This window comes from Cetorhinus maximus, chromosome 1, assembly GCF_964194155.1.
Source record: "Cetorhinus maximus chromosome 1, sCetMax3.hap1.1, whole genome shotgun sequence".
In the NCBI taxonomy this organism is placed as follows: domain Eukaryota; kingdom Metazoa; phylum Chordata; class Chondrichthyes; order Lamniformes; family Cetorhinidae; genus Cetorhinus; species Cetorhinus maximus.
In genome coordinates this window covers 15110179-15125894 of record NC_135879.1, presented here as the reverse complement: position 1 = coordinate 15125894, position 15716 = coordinate 15110179, and the positions used below count along the sequence as shown (strand labels likewise).

The window sequence follows — 15716 nt, the reverse complement described above, 5'->3', positions numbered from 1 at the left end:
ACTTTCACAAAACCTTGAGTTTCTCTAAGTGCCCAGCTATAACCTCTTTAATGATCAATTCCTACACCTTCCACCGCCCCCCACCCCCCCCAGGACAGATGTCAAGCCAACTGGGCGGACAGGTGCTGGTTTTTCTGCCTCCCTCCCTTCTTGAATAGAGGGGTTATCAATGCTCCAGGTTCAGATCCAGATCTAGCTCCAGGTTCGGGTCTAGATTCAGATCCAGATCCAGATCTAGCTTTAGGTTTAGATTCAGGTATAGCTCCAGATGTGAATCCAGCCTACGCTCCAGGTGTGAATCCAGCCTAAGCTTCAGATGTGAATCCAGCCTAAGCTCCAGGTGTGAATCCAGCCTAAGCTCCAGGTTGCACTGCCTGCACTGTTTGTGTTGGAGCCGGGATTGATCCCGGTGCGCTCGCTCGCGCGCTCTCTCTCGCGCTCGGCGGGAAGTGACGTGCGGGCGGCCCCGGGGATGGCGGCGGCGGCGGCTGAGCGGGAGGTTGAGAGCGGGGCCTGGGGGGAGGCTGCTCCGGGAGCCGAGCGGCAGCTGGAGCCGGAAAGCGGGGAGGCCGAGCAGGAGTCGCAGGGCCCGGCCTGGGAAGAGCTGAAGGCGGAGGGCGGGCGGCGGGCCTCCGGGGACTCGGAGAGCGGAGCCTGCGGCCGGAGGAACGACGGATACACATTCTACAGGTGGGGGAGCCGGGGGCTGGGGGCCGGGGGCTGGAGTCGGGGCCGGAGGCCGGGGCTGGGGGCCGGGGGCTGGGGGCTGAAGTTGGAGCCGGGGGATGGAGCCGGGGCCCGGGGGATGGAGCCGGGGCCGGGGGGCTGGGGGCTGGAGTTGGAGCCGGAGCCGGGGGATGGAGCCGGGGCCTGGGCCCGGGTGGTGGGGCCTGGGTCTGGGATGGAGCCTGGGCCGGGGGCCGGGGGATGGAGTTGGAGCCGGGGGCCGGATGCTGGAGCCGGGGTCTGGGGCCGGGGCAGGGGGTGAGATTAGGGTTTAGCGCCGGGACCCCGGCCTCTCGGTACCGACACTGATGGGTTAACCCCCTCCCTTCCCCCGGCGGTGGAGGGGCTCCTGTTCCCCCCACCCCGGGCCTGACCCCGGCCTCTGTTTGGAGCTGAGCTTTGCTGTGAATGGAGCTCATTCCCAAAGACTCTGTTGGAATGGGACAGATTTGGGATCAAGCAATGTGCCCCCGGCAGCTCATTCACCTTTGTTGTACATTTGAAAACAACTTGGCTCTGATGACCCAAATTAATATCATTGCAAAGAACAAGCAGAAAATTCCACTGAAGACACACATTACAACTGTGTGGCTTGGGCTTGGCTAAGGCTGTCCCTCACCCCATAGTGATTGCAGCAGCAATATATATATATATATATATATATATAGCCCAGCAGCAGGGCTTTTGTGTTGGTAGAAAGCCCATGCTCTTGATTTTCACCCTTGACTGATAATTAGACCAGGATGATTTTAGTTTTTTGTTTTTATCTCTGATTTTAGTAGCTTGGAGTAGTGGCGTCGTTTTAAGGGAAAGGGGGGAGTGCCCAAGTTCATCTCTACGCAAATACAAATTCTCATCATGGACCATCTAGAAGTCTAAAACCTAAACTAGCTTGTCACAAATGCAGTATAGACTGCCGTGTCAGAGTGGGGCCACACCAGGCGATGCTTAACACAGAGTTGACCACCACGGCACAAACCGTTGTTTTACAAGACAGAGGGTTGACAGTATGTTGAAATTGTAGCATTCAAAGTTTTGCCTAATACTGTTTATAAACTACCCTGGTCTACTAGCCAGGTCAGCTACAGGAAAGCTTCATTTCTGGGCCATGGCTTGTAATGATTTCCAAACTGATGGACTCAGGATATCATAATTATTCACTAGCCATGACTAATAGTCTACTACTAGACTAATAGACTACTTTAGTATTGTACAGTTTGTAATGAGGAGTAGTTCCGGTTTGAGCTCGTTCCTGTTGTAACCATCATGTGCAATTCTGTTTTTTACTCGCTGATTGGAAATTCCGGGTAAATACAACTTTTTTCAGATGTTTAATCTTCAGAGCTGATACCTTGTGATTTCTATCTAACCATGGATTGCATTATTCTTCTTTGTGTAGCTGCTTTGTAATGCCATCTAAGCATTGGTTTGTAACTTCCCTAGTTCATACTGTATGCTCTCCAGGGGTGATATTGAATGCTGTTGATTTCACAAACAGTAGGAAATGGTAAGCAAATTATTTTAAAATGTAGTGTGTGTTTTCCTCCATCCGTTCTCCCCTGGTCTACGAATAACTCAGTGCACTTAATGTGGGGTGGCACTGACCGATTAAAGACTGGGAGGACTAGGCTCAATTCCTTGTCTGGGGCAAAATAACTGATCTTGGCCTGTGAGCCTACAGTTATCTTCAGCATCCTAGGCAATGGAAGGGAAAAATCACCCATTGCTGGTGGCTATCCAATGACTCCTGTCAGGAAATGTCGACATGGACACCAGATAAGGGATAAGGTTTGACTCAGGTTCAATGCCTAGGCTTTCCTTACATGACGCTTTAAGAAGCCCTAATCAAATTGTCTTCCCTTTTCTAGAGACCGGAAGGAATGGGCTGATGTTAAGCCAGTTTCACAGGACGATGGCCCCAATCCAGTTGTTCAGATTGCTTACTCTGAGAACTGTAAGTGTTGAATTGGGGTTAAATTAATTTTGTGAATGAATTAATTCTGAACCTGATGGCATCAAGAAGTTTTGATCTCTTTTACTGTGCTGTCCATCTTTTAGAAATGATGGTTTTGAGCTATTGATGAATAATTGAGATCTACCACTTCTGCAGTTTGTACCTCCCTAAGTCTTTCTTGCACTGATGCCCTTGTCTGTGCCATTGTGACATCCAGAGTCAATTCTTCCAGTGCACACCTGGCCAGCCTTCCATTCTGCACTCTCTGTGAGCTCCATCTTATTCAAAATTCTCCTGCCTGTACCCTAACTCACAGCAAGTTCTGTTCACTCATCATTCCTGTCCTTACTGATCAATGTTGTTTCCTTGTCCCCAAATGCATCTAATGTTCAATCCTTAACCTTGTATTTAAATTCTCCACTTCCTATTGCTGTTAAACTTTGCTCCCCCTCCCCCCAAAAACTCTGTACTTCTGACTCTGGCCTTTCGCGCATCCACCTCACTATTGGTCGCCGTGGTTTCAGTTACGTTAGATGTACGTTCTGACATCCCTCTGCCTTCAACTCTTCTGTCTTCCATTGAGATCTTCCTCAAAGCTCACCCCTTCGAACAAGCTTTGGTCACCCGTACTAATATTCACTTTTTGGATTGTCATTCATTTGTTCCTTGAACCTTTGAAGTACCCCGGGACATTTCCTCTACATTAAAGGTACTGTTATCAATGCAAATTGTTGCTATAACACTGCATTTTACTGTACTTTTTATGGTCTTTGGAGTCCTCAATCTTGAACCTGCGAAACTTTTAACCTCTGAATGAACTTTCATGTATTCAAACCAGCTTTGTTACCAGAATTGACCAATCATCATTGAGAGGAAATGTATTCATTGGTCTCCCGTTCCACTCAGAATGCTCATTTGAAAAATGCCTTTTCAAAATTTGTATTTTTGAATTCTAGATAATTCATTTGTTGGAAACTCCAGATTTCTAAAGTTGGATTTTTTTCCCTTCCAGTTAAAGATGTGTATGATTACTTCAGGGCTGTTCTAAAGCTTGATGAACGGAGTGAGCGAGCACTCAATCTGACGACCGATGCAATAGAACTGAATGCTGCAAATTACACAGTATGGTAAGGCAGTTTAAACCAGCAATCGGTTCCCTTTGTGGAGAAGTGACAGTTAAAATTCACAACAATCCTTTACTTCCGAGCTTATGCATTTTTGATTTTAATATCATTACTTAACGGTGAACAATTTCTGCGCATGGTTGATTTCTTTCTAAAGTAGCGTTGACATGTAAAGTAAATCTAGATTTTAAAAACTTGCGTAATTCAGGCTTGGTTTTCTTCTAATCTGCTTGTAGAATTTATAAAGATAAAGAGGATTCTTTTGAGTGCAGTTATGTGTTGTAGGAGTGAAAATTAGATTCTAAGGCCAAAGGGGATTTTATTGTCAATAGCCATGAGCAGATTGGGAATTTATCAGTTAATGGTGCAACGATGCTATTAAGTGCATCTTGGAAAATTATTTTACATTACATTTGCCTCATGGTTCACCTTATTTGTTTTAAAAACAATGTGGCTCAGCCACTCCTCTTAGCTGTTTAGCATATTCCATTGTAATTGTCAGAGTACAACTCCTAATTTTGGACTGTATAAATTCTCAACCTGATCGTCGGTTTTGTATGTCATCACCAGTCTCCACCCCTCCCTCAGCCCATCTGCTCCTAAAGCTCTCATTCATCTCATTGTCATTTCCAGAAGATAATTTTTATTGGTCTTACAATGCTAGCAAGTGCTGCCTTCTTGAACCACAGCAGTGCTTGTGGTGAAGGGGCTCCCACAAATGTGTTATGTAGGAATTCCAGGATATATCCTTAGTGATGACGAAGGACCGGTAATATATGTCCAAGTTAGGATGGTGTGTGATTTGGAGGTGATGGTGTTCCCACAACATTGTTCCCCAAATCCTGCTTGGTGGTTGAAGGCGCAGAAGAGCAAGATTCTTTTAAGGTAAACATTATGGTGAGGACAGGTGTATTTACCTGTTATAATTGCATTGTAAATGTTTTTGCCTCCACTATTTTACCCGTGGGTGTTAAAGTACTTGGAATATATAAATTCTTCCTAATCTCTGTTTTAGATTTACTTTTTACAAATTCATACGGACTTCACCTGGATCTTCCCACTTAGTTTTGACTTAAAAGTAATATTCTGGGTTTACGTAGGCATGTCTTTGCTGCATGGTGACCAGAATCAAGCACAGTATCCAAGTGGGACCTGACTGGTGCATTGTAAAACCCCAATAAACTCTCTGGGAACTTGTAGCCTGCTGTTCATTTGTCCCAGCACAGTATTACCTTTTCACATTACTTTGCTGTATTGTGTAGAAATGCAGAGCCATGAGACTTCCATCATTTTTTATATGTCCTAAGTATCTCCTGCGTACCGCTGATTTGATTGAACATGGTAAATGAGAGCAAAAACAGTAAATGTGGTATTAGGATTGTGTTCCTTCTTGGCTTGGCTCAGTTAGTTTCATGGCCACCTCATGATCATAAAGTGGTAGAGTCTAAACCAACTCTAAGATTTGAGCACAATCTAAAATGACAATTCTGTACGGTACTGATGGATTGATGTATGTTGGAGGCGTGAGCTTGGGCGAGACCTAATCTGCTTGTTCCATTTGCCCAGACGGATGATAAAGATCTAATGTCACTATTGAAAGAAGGCCAGGCAGTTCTCCCGGGTGTGCTGGACCAACATTTCTGTCTCCAACAACACCAGCAAAAGTAGATTAGCAGACCATTCATCTCATTGATATGGGTGGGATGTTGATGCACCCAAATTGGTGGCCTACATAATGACAGTGACAGCATTTCAAAAGTAATTTGTGTGAAGCTTCTTGGTATGTTCCTCAGTGCTGTGGTAGGAAATCTGGAACTCTCTTCCCCAAAACGCTGTGGATAATGAGACACTTAGAGCTGTCAAGAGCGAGATGGGCAGTTTTGTTTTAGGTAAGGGTAGCCAGGGATCTGGAGCAAAGACGGCTAAGTGAAGTTTGTCCAGTTAAACCACGATTCTAATGGAATAGTGGAACACACTTGAGAAGCTGAATGGCTTCCTCCTGGTCCTGTATAAATGCAAGTTTCTTTCCATCAGTACTGACTGCTTATTTGCAATCACGATATACATTGGCGCTCTACCATCTGGAATTTCTGTTACCCTGATATGAGTCATCACTTTATCAACTGGAAGCAATTAGGGAGTTATTTGGAACCCATATCTGTATACTGTATTATTTTATACTTTAATTTGTTTTAATGTACTGTTGAAGATTAGAAGTAAAAAGAATACTGTTCTTTACTTCCTGAGTATATCATATTAGGTCATGCCGCTCGTATTGCACTGGTAAAAATGGAACTCTCCGTTAACCGGCATTTTTGATTAACTGGCGCCCCCCCGTTCCCCCATGCTTGCCGGATAATAAAGAATTCACTGTAATTTTATTTTCTTCAGGCATTTCCGCAGAGTGGTGTTGCAGTCTTTGAACAAGGACCTCAACGAGGAATTAATTTACATCTCGGACATCATTGAGGACCAACCCAAGAACTATCAAGTTTGGTATGTAAAAACATGGCTCTACTTACCATGTTAGTAAAAAGGAACAGGTGATTTGAGAGGGAAGTTTTTTAAAAAAAAAATGAGACTTTGTAACTCTGTTGGCTTCTAGGTACCACAGACAGAAGATTGTGGAATGGTTAAAAGATGCTTCGCAGGAGTTGGGATTTATTTCTGGGATCCTCAAACAAGATGCAAAAAACTACCATGCCTGGCAGCACAGACAGTGGGTGATTAAGGTACTCCGCTTATTTCTTATTCTTTTACCACTCTGTTGAAGATTAACCCAGTGAAGAGACTTCTTTTTATTTTAACCATCTAGGTGAGGAGCGAAGGACAGAAGCAAAGTTGGAAGGGGGCAGGGAGGTGATGGGCTATGTTGAGGTCAGGTGACACCAAGCTTGGGTTTTAAATGTGTGTCAGAAGACTGAGGGAGTAATTACATAGGATGTACAGTACAGAAACAGGCCATTCGGCCCAACCAGCCCGTGCTGGTGTTTATCCTCCACTTGAACTGCCTGCTATCTTTTCTCATCCAAATCTACAACGTTACCATGTATCCCCTTCTTCCTCATATGCATGTTTGGCTTCCCCTAAAATGCATCTATAATATTCACCTCAGCCACTCCCTGTGTGGTAACTTCCACATTCTCACCACTCTTTGGGTAAAGAAGTTTTTTTCTGAAATCCTCATTGTATTTATTGGGGACTATCTTATATTGATGGTCTCTAGTTATGCTCTTCTGCACAAGAGAAAACATTCTCTCTGCATCCACTCTATCAAAACCTTTCATAATTTTAAAGATCTCTATTACATCACCCCTCAGCCTTTTTCAAGAGAAGAGAGACCCCACCTGTCAATCCTTTCTTGATTATATATACCCATACATTTCTGGTACCATCCTTGTAAACCTTCTCTGCATCCTCCCCAGTGTCTCTATGTCTTTTATAATATGGCAACCAGATCTGCACACACTACTCTTAACATGTGGTGTAACCAAGGTTTGATATGGCATTAACATAACTTCCCTACCTTTCAATACTATCCCTCTATAATTAAAATCTAGTGCTTGCTTTGGTTTTTTTATGGCCTTGCTAATCTGTAGCAAAGCTTTTAGTGATTGATGTATTTCTACTCTGAGATCCCTTTGTTCCCCTACCCTGCCAAGACTTTCACCTTCCAGGTAATAAGTGACCTCCCTGTTCTTCCTACCAAAATGTACTGCCTTAAGTTTAGCTGTGTTGGACTTAATTTGCCAATAATTCGCCCATCTGTAAGTTTATTAATGTCCTCCTGTAATTTGTTTCCCCCCTTCCTAATTTGGTGTCATCTGCAAACTTAATGCTGGATATTTGATTCCAAAGTTCAAATTATTAACATAAATTTTGAACAGCAGTGTGTATTTAAGACCGAGATAGTTAGGTTCTTGATTGGTAAGGGGATCAAAGGTTACGGGGAGAAGGCGGGAGAATGGGGTTGAGAAACTTATCAGCCATGATTGAATGGCGGAGCAGACTCAATGGGCCGAATGGCCTAATTTCTGCTCCTATGTCTTATGGTCCCATCACTGATCGTTGTGGAATACCAGTTTCCACCTTCTGCCACTCTGAATAACTACCTTTTATTCCCACTCTCTGCTTTCTGTCTTGAAGCCAGCTAGCAATCCATTTTGCTGCTTGTCCCCTGGCTCTACATTCTATGACCTTATTCAGTAGTCTGACATAGGGCATCTTATCAAGGCCTTTTGAAAATCCAGATAAATGACATCTACTGCATTACCATTACCTACACTCTCTGTTACCTCCTCAAAAAAATCAATACGATTGGTCAACCAAAATTTTCCCTTTTGAAACCCGTGCTATCTATTCAATATTATATTTCTCATTTCTAGATACTATTCTATCCTCTGCTTTAGAAGGGATTCCATTATTTTTCATACCACTGATTTTAAGCTGACTGGTCTATAATGTTCTGTCCCCCTTCATTCATTTATGAGTTCCACAGACTTGAATGCCTAGGAAGAGTGGATTAAAGTAGGCGATGACACAGTGACCTCAAGGTGGGAGGTTAACCAGTAGGGACTGAGATGTGGAGAAATTTCTTCATTAACAGGGTTGTGACTCTTTTGAATTCTCTACCCCAGAGGGCTGTGCATCTTCAGTTGTTAAGCATATTCAAGACTGAAATTGATAAATTCTTAAACACCAAGGGAAACAAGGAAGGGTATGGAGTTGATATAGTTCAGCCGTGATCTTATTGAATGGTGGAGCAGGCTCAAGGGGCTGTATGTCTTGCACCTTCTCCTGTTTCTTACATTATAAAGACATGGGGGTTAGAAGAAGGAGGACATTGAACTTGGCATCCTCCTATGACTCAATCCTCTTTCATTATTAAGCTTAGCTACCAGGAGATATGAGTGTTATTTTTTGACCATCCTTTGGTTGGTCTGTTCTGAATTGTCCCTTTGGTTCATTCACTCTGCGAAGCCTGTTCCCCTTGAGTCAGAATGTAATAGTACATGAGCTATAGATTAGCTACCTAGGCTAGTCTTTGTTCTTTGAAATATATTGTGCACCTGCACGGTTTGTCTGTTGCATCCCTTTTGCGAGTGTGGTATGTAGACCCTTCCTTATTGTAGGTATCACTCAGTTGTTACCTTTGGGAAAGGGTTTGGGTCTGACTGAAAAACCTTCAGCACACAGCATGGGCAAGGTTCTGTTGCGTAGGGTGCTGATTTTTGACACATTCTGTGTTTTGCAGGAATTCAACCTTTGGAACAATGAACTAGCGTATGTGGATCAGCTGCTAGAACAGGATGTGCGAAATAACTCTGCATGGAACCAGCGATATTTTGTCATTTCAAACACCAGCGGTTTTGATGATGCTGCAGTACTTGATCGTGAAGTCGAGTTAGTCTTCTTGCATATATTTTAATTAACCCCACTTGCAATTAATCCAACTTCTGCCTCCAGTTAGGGTGGTGTTCAGCTAGGAGGATTTCAAAAGTCACCGAGCTTGGAGCTCAACTGATATGTGGAACACCATCATTTCAGAATGAAAATAATTTCCAGTAGATGAGGGCACATATCCAGGGTTGTGAAGCAAAATTTTCTCACTGATGTCAGGAACTTTTTCGTTACAAAAGAAAGAACTTGAATTTATTTAGCGCCTTTCATGACCTGAGGATGCCCCAAAGTGATTTACAGCCACTGAATTACTTTTGAAGGGTGATCCCTGTTGTAATGTAGGAAACAACGGCAGCCAGATTGCATAAAGTAAGCTTCCAAAAGCCACAGTTGTGGTCATGATCTGATTTTGTGATGTTAGTGGAAAGATAAATATCGGCCAGTTCATCGGGAGAACTCTGCCGTTCTACACCAGAAAGGGCAAGTGGCCCGTCAGTTAAACATCTCACTCCCTCAGTCCTGCACTGAAATGTCGGCCTGAATTTTGTGCTGCGGTCCTAGAATGGATCTTGGACCCACGATTTACTAACAGGACAAGAGTTTTTTTTATGGGTTGTCAGTGTTGCTGGCAAGGCCCATTTTTTGCCCATCCCAAATTTCCCTTGAACTGAACACTTCAGTGGGCAGTTAAGCATCAACCACGTTGCTGTGGGTCTGGAATCACATGTAGGGCAGACCAGGTAAGGTTGGCAGATTTCCTTCCCTAAAGGGAATTAGTGAACCAGATGGGTTTTTACAACAATCAATTGCTGAGCAGGTCTAACAGCATCTGTGGAGAGAAAGACAGAGTTAACGTTTCAAGTCCGTATGACTTCTTCAGAGTTCTAAGAACAGTCACGCCACCATTACCACTACAGCACCATCTCCTTGGCTCACTCTTACGTCAAGCTGTTACTTAATGAGAAGGCAATAAACTTAGTATTCTGTACTGATGAGATTGAACAGATTAAAGAGCCTCCTTTATCTGAACTTTAGTTGTAACGATAAAATAATCTTATGCTCACAAATTTGAGTTTCTTTTGGAGAGAGCTTTATGAGGTGTATGACACCAGGGTAAACTGCTAGTAATGGGAGCAATTTGTGAAGTTGAGTATCGCACAAAATGTCCATGTATTGGTACAAAGTGTTTTAAGTATATTGGCCCAGGTGTTCCTTTCCCTGTTGTGATTTGATACCAATTTTCTAAGTATGTCCCGTGACAACCTGAGATGTGTATATTCACTGTTCTAAAACACACTGATAGTCAATTAGAGTTCCTGTTCGAGGAGATAGCACACTCTGGGTTAATGCTGTCTGGTAACTTAAACCTCCACCAGAGTTAATGAAGCTTTTTGTATTAATTAGCAGATAACATAAGAGCAGGAGTAGGCCATTTGGCCCCTCAAGCCTGCCCCGCCATTCAATAAGATCATGGCTGATCTGCCCCAGGTCTCAACTCCTCCTTCGTGCCAGCTCCTCATAGCCCTCAACTCCCCCATATTTTAAAAACTGATCTACCTCTTTAAATACTTTCAGTGATCTAGCCTCCACAACTCTGAGGTAGAGAATTCCAGACATTCACCACTACCTGTTGAGAGAAGAAATTCCTTCGCATCTCAGTTTTAAATGAGTGTCCCCTTATTCTGTACCTATGTCCCCTAGTTCGAGACTCCCCCACTAGTGGTAACATCTTCTCAACATCTACCCTGTCAAGCCCCCTCAGAATCTTGTACATTTCAATAGGATCACCCTACATTCTTCTAAACTCTAATGAATAAAGGCCTAACCTGTTTAGCCATTCTTGACAAGTCAACCCTTTCAGCCCAGGAATCAACCTAGTGAATTTCTTTTGAACTGCCTCCAATGCCAGTATATCCTTTCTTAAATATGGGGACCAAAACTACACGGTACTCTAGGTGCGGCCTCACCAACACCCTGTACAGTTGTCACAAGACCCTATTTTTAAACTCCAACCCCCTAGCAATACAGGCTAAAATTCCTTTTGCCGCCTTAATTACTAGCTGCACCTGCATGCTAACCCTTTGTGTTTCATGCACAAGAACACCCAGATCCCTCTGTGCTGCACTTTTTTGGAGTCTCTCTTCACTTAAATAATAGTCTGCCTTTTGATTTTTCCTACCAAAGTGCATGACCTCACACTTTCCTACATTAAACTCCATTTGTCAAGTTTTTGCCCACTCACTCAACCTGCCTATATCCCCTTGCAGATTCCTTATGTCCTCATCACAACTTGCCCTGCCACTTATTTTTGTATTGTCAGCAAATTTGGATACATTACACTCTGCCCCCTCCTCCAAGTCATTAATATAGATAGTAAATGATTGAGGACTGATTCTTGTGGCACTCCACTAGTTACATCTTTCCAACCTGAAAAAGACCCGTTAATCCCGACTCTGTCTTCTGTGTGTTAGCCAATCCTCAACCCATGCTAATATATTACCCTAATACCGTGAGCTCTTGTGCAATAACCTTTTTGTGGCACCTTATCGAATGCCTTCTGGAAATCCAAATGCACTACATCTACTGGTTCCCCTTTATCAACTCTGCTTGTTAAATCCTCGAAGAGCTCTAGCAAATTTGTCAAACATGATTTCCCTTTCACAAAACCATGTTGACTTTGTTTGATTGCATTAAGCTTTTCTAAATGTCCTGCTATTTCTTCCTTAATAATGGAGTCTAGCATTTTCCCCAACGGCAGATGTTAAGTTTCCTGCTTTTTGTCTCCCTCCCTTCTTGAGCAGGGACGTTACAAGATAGAACAATTCCCTCTCCCGAAAAATTAATTTAAAATATAATGTCCTGTTTAGGAAAAGAACTTAAAGATTTGAGAGTTCTCAATTTTTATCAAATGACCTGTCTTGCAGTAGCAGTTACTTCATTTTAATTGCTCAGTAAAATATCTGTTTCTCCATATGAACATTGGAGTTGTAATAGATCATGGCTGTCACTAGAGGGAGTCACAGGCCTGTTTTAACTGCTGATGAATGGCCAAGAATGTTGTAGTGAATATAAATATAGAAAATATTAAAACTGCACAGTTTCTGTGTCTGAACTTCACGCTATCTGTGTAAATTTAGCACACTAATTTCACCTTCCAGGATAGGTTGTGGTGGGGAGAGGTGATTATGATAGTTAATGTTGTTTCCTGTTATGTGGTAATGATCATAGATGAACAAGCTATGCAGCCAAGCTACTGAAAATATTCTGATTTTAAAATAACCTGTGCAGTTTCAGCCCCTAATAATCTACATGAATTACTTTGAAAGAACGGTCAAAAACATCATCTCACAGTTAGGTTGACAACTAGTTTTTACTATGCTTGATAATGGATCTCTGAACTTCTGTCTGTAAATGAAGCCCTTATTCTTCATGTTCCTGATATCTAACATTATTGTGTACTACTTTATAGGTATACCCTGAAGTTGATCAAAAAGGCTCCTCATAACGAAAGTGCATGGAATTATTTGAAGGGGTAATGTTCAGTTTTTTCAGAATTGTGCATCATATTAATTCAAAGCTTAATCTTGGTGTAAAGCCACCAGCGAGATCAAGGTTTCAAACCATTTTATCTTTTGGGTTTGATAAGGATGGAAATTGCCTAAAGGTAATTGTTAGTCTATAAATAGACACAGGAATTGCTGGACAAAAAAAGACCAAAGTTTGACTTTGAACCATCCTGGTAGTCAAATGATACAGTGATAATGGAGTTGTTCACTAATTACAACAATAAATCTCTTATCAGTTGCTGTACAGAAAACCCAGTCATGATGTGAGGAAACCCCCCACCGCAGTGGTTTTGGGAACCAAAGGTCCAAAGACACCTTTTACTCCCAAACATGCTACCCTTACCACTCATATACTGTAACCCAAAGTATAATTTTCTGAAAGAAATTTGTCTACTTTATACTTGAATGAATTAATACTATCTGTTTCCACTGTCTCCCTAGGGGAGATAGACTGACCACTTGCTTACTGAAATAATGTTTCCCCGGATTAGTTTGAATTTAACCCCCACCTTTGCAAGCACAGGCTTGTGCCCTTGTGTTCTTCTGACCTGGATAAGGTGACATAGCTTGCTATGGTCTAAGCTATTTAGTCCCTTTACAATTTGAGGAACATACCCATATCAATCAGCAATATGAAATTAAGCAACCTATATGATCATTGCTTCATAGCAATGCTGCCAGATTATAAATCACTGCGTGCAGTGGGTTTTTTTTTTAAACCTAACCTCCAGTATACTGTGCCGCTTTACTGTAGAAACTAAAATTTTAGGCTCCTTTTAATTGTGTCTACAGTTGTAGCAGAGTTTTGAGTTCAGTTCTTTTCTATCTCTTTAATTGGGATCTGATGAAAGCATATTCTACTTTATGTAGCTATTTTATCTTTACATATGTGTGCCTGTACATATACATGTATTTTAATGCAATTATTTTTATAAAGAGGTGTACATTCACACATTTTATGAAGCAATTATATTACAGTATGTTCAGGTAGATATTTTCTTAGGTGGTTGTACGTTTAGGTATTCAGCCACACATTTTTTTATGAACATGTACATTCCTGTAGATAGTTTATGGAGTCACTGCTCATCTTGACTGCTGAGTACCTATTCAAAGAAAGTACCCCCACATCAGGCTGCTGGAATGGCTGCAGTGCTGGTCGGGACCAAGGCACCTTGGGTTTTGCGGTGAATTAGTGTTGAAAAGATAGTGGGAAAAGGTCCTACACGGTGTTCGAATTGGTTGGAGTTGGTGTCCTTGATCGCCAATGGGTGGGTCAATGCACCATGGGGGTAGTTTGTGTTGGATAAGTCTCCAAGGTCCCCAGAATATACAATTCACTCTTGGCTCCTTTTGGATCACACAGTTAGTGTAAATAGTTTTTGATCAGAGAGAACCCATTGAGTGTAGTGTAATTTTACTTTGTGGCGTTTAATTTTAACTAGTTAGTTTGAATTCAATATTCTTGTCATTTGAAAAATTAACACTAGTTTCGGTCTCTCTCCTTCCCGAAGAATTCTACAGGATCAGGTTCTCTCCAAGTATCCCAACCTTTTGGAGCAGATTTTGCAATTGATGGAGCAATTCAGTTCCCCCTACTTGATTGCTTTCCTTATTGACATATATGAAGACCTCTTGGAGAACAACTGTGAAAACAGGGAAGCGATCCTAAACAAAGCACTGGAGGTCAGTCAATTGGTCTTGGGTTGAAATCCAGAGGATGACAGGGCTAAGTTGAATAACAATAACAGGTCCTAATTTATTATAGTACAGGCATCCATTTTGCCAAGAAAGGGACATTCCCATTAATTCAGCTTGGCATTATGTTCACAAGGTAACCTCTTGTGAAGCACCCTGAAATGTTTTTCTGTGTAAAGGTGCTGCATTAATACAAGTTATTGAAATTAACATGGGCAGTTGTGGGGAATCGAAATTTAAGGAATTGGGGAAAGGAAATGGATGCATTTTAGATTTTCAATCTTTCAACCCCTATTTCTTTCAGCTGTGTGAGAGTCTGGCAGTAAAACGAGATACAATCCGACAGGAATACTGGAGATACCTTGCAAGGTGCCTGAATGACAAGTATGGTGTTAAGCAGGAAGGCACTGAGCCTACAGAATGTGAAGACTCCCTTCAAGAGAGCTGAAGTAGCTGAAAGCCATTACTGCAGTTTGCATCTCTGGTATGCAGGGCAAAAAAAGTGATCAGTAACGATTGTTTTTTCACATTCCTCTTTAATTTTCTCGTAACATCTACAGGGCACCCTTGTGTATGTAAATGTGTAAAAACATAACTTTTTGTACGTGTATATATATTATTTGAAGCGCAAAGCTAGGAATAAATAACAACTGTCCAACTACATTTTGTCACTTTTTTGCCTTGAATGCACACTTACAATTGTGTTGTATTTCGTTTGTAACTAAGTCAGCTTTATTCAGGGGGGATAGATATCGAATTTTATTTAAAATATTACATTTTTTTAGTTGCCATTATTGCAGTTAAAATATTTACAAAGCTACATTGTCAGTATTGTATAGTTTATACTTTCTGCCAATAAAATCTTCTGTGGAAGTGGTAAATGTTTTCTGTCTTGTTCATTAGTAAAAATACGCAAAGCCAGTTCATTTTCAATCATTCAGTACTTAAAATTTACTTTTTAATTAATGACTGTGCACATTAATTGTGCACAATTTGTGGAGGTGTGTAAAAACAATAACAATAGGTAATTATATTAGGTGATTTCAACTTTTCCAACTATAATTGGGATAGACATAGTGTTAAGGGCTTGGATGGAGTGGATTTCTTGAAATGTGTACAGGAGAATTTTTTAGGTCAATATGTAGAGGGTCCAACAAGGCACGGTGCAGTGCTGGACCCAATTCTGGGGAATGAAGCCGGACAGGTGGCTGAGGTGGTGGTGGACGAGCGTTTTAGTGATAGCGACCACAA

At 42.0% G+C, this 15716-nt stretch overlaps 1 protein-coding gene across 1 annotated transcript; it reads left to right on the top strand.

Annotated features, from left to right (window-relative positions):
• The first annotated feature begins 149 nt into the window (after nt 1–149).
• Nucleotides 150–15346, top strand: LOC144673406 (protein farnesyltransferase/geranylgeranyltransferase type-1 subunit alpha-like). Its single transcript, XM_078535280.1, has 9 exons — nt 150–690; nt 2595–2680; nt 3693–3807; nt 6196–6300; nt 6410–6536; nt 9059–9207; nt 12674–12736; nt 14282–14453; nt 14770–15346. The coding sequence occupies exons 1-9, from the start codon at nt 473–475 to the stop codon at nt 14911–14913; spliced, it is 1179 nt and encodes a 392-aa protein (XP_078391406.1). The 5' UTR covers nt 150–472; the 3' UTR covers nt 14914–15346.
• Nucleotides 15347–15716: the final 370 nt, after the last annotated feature.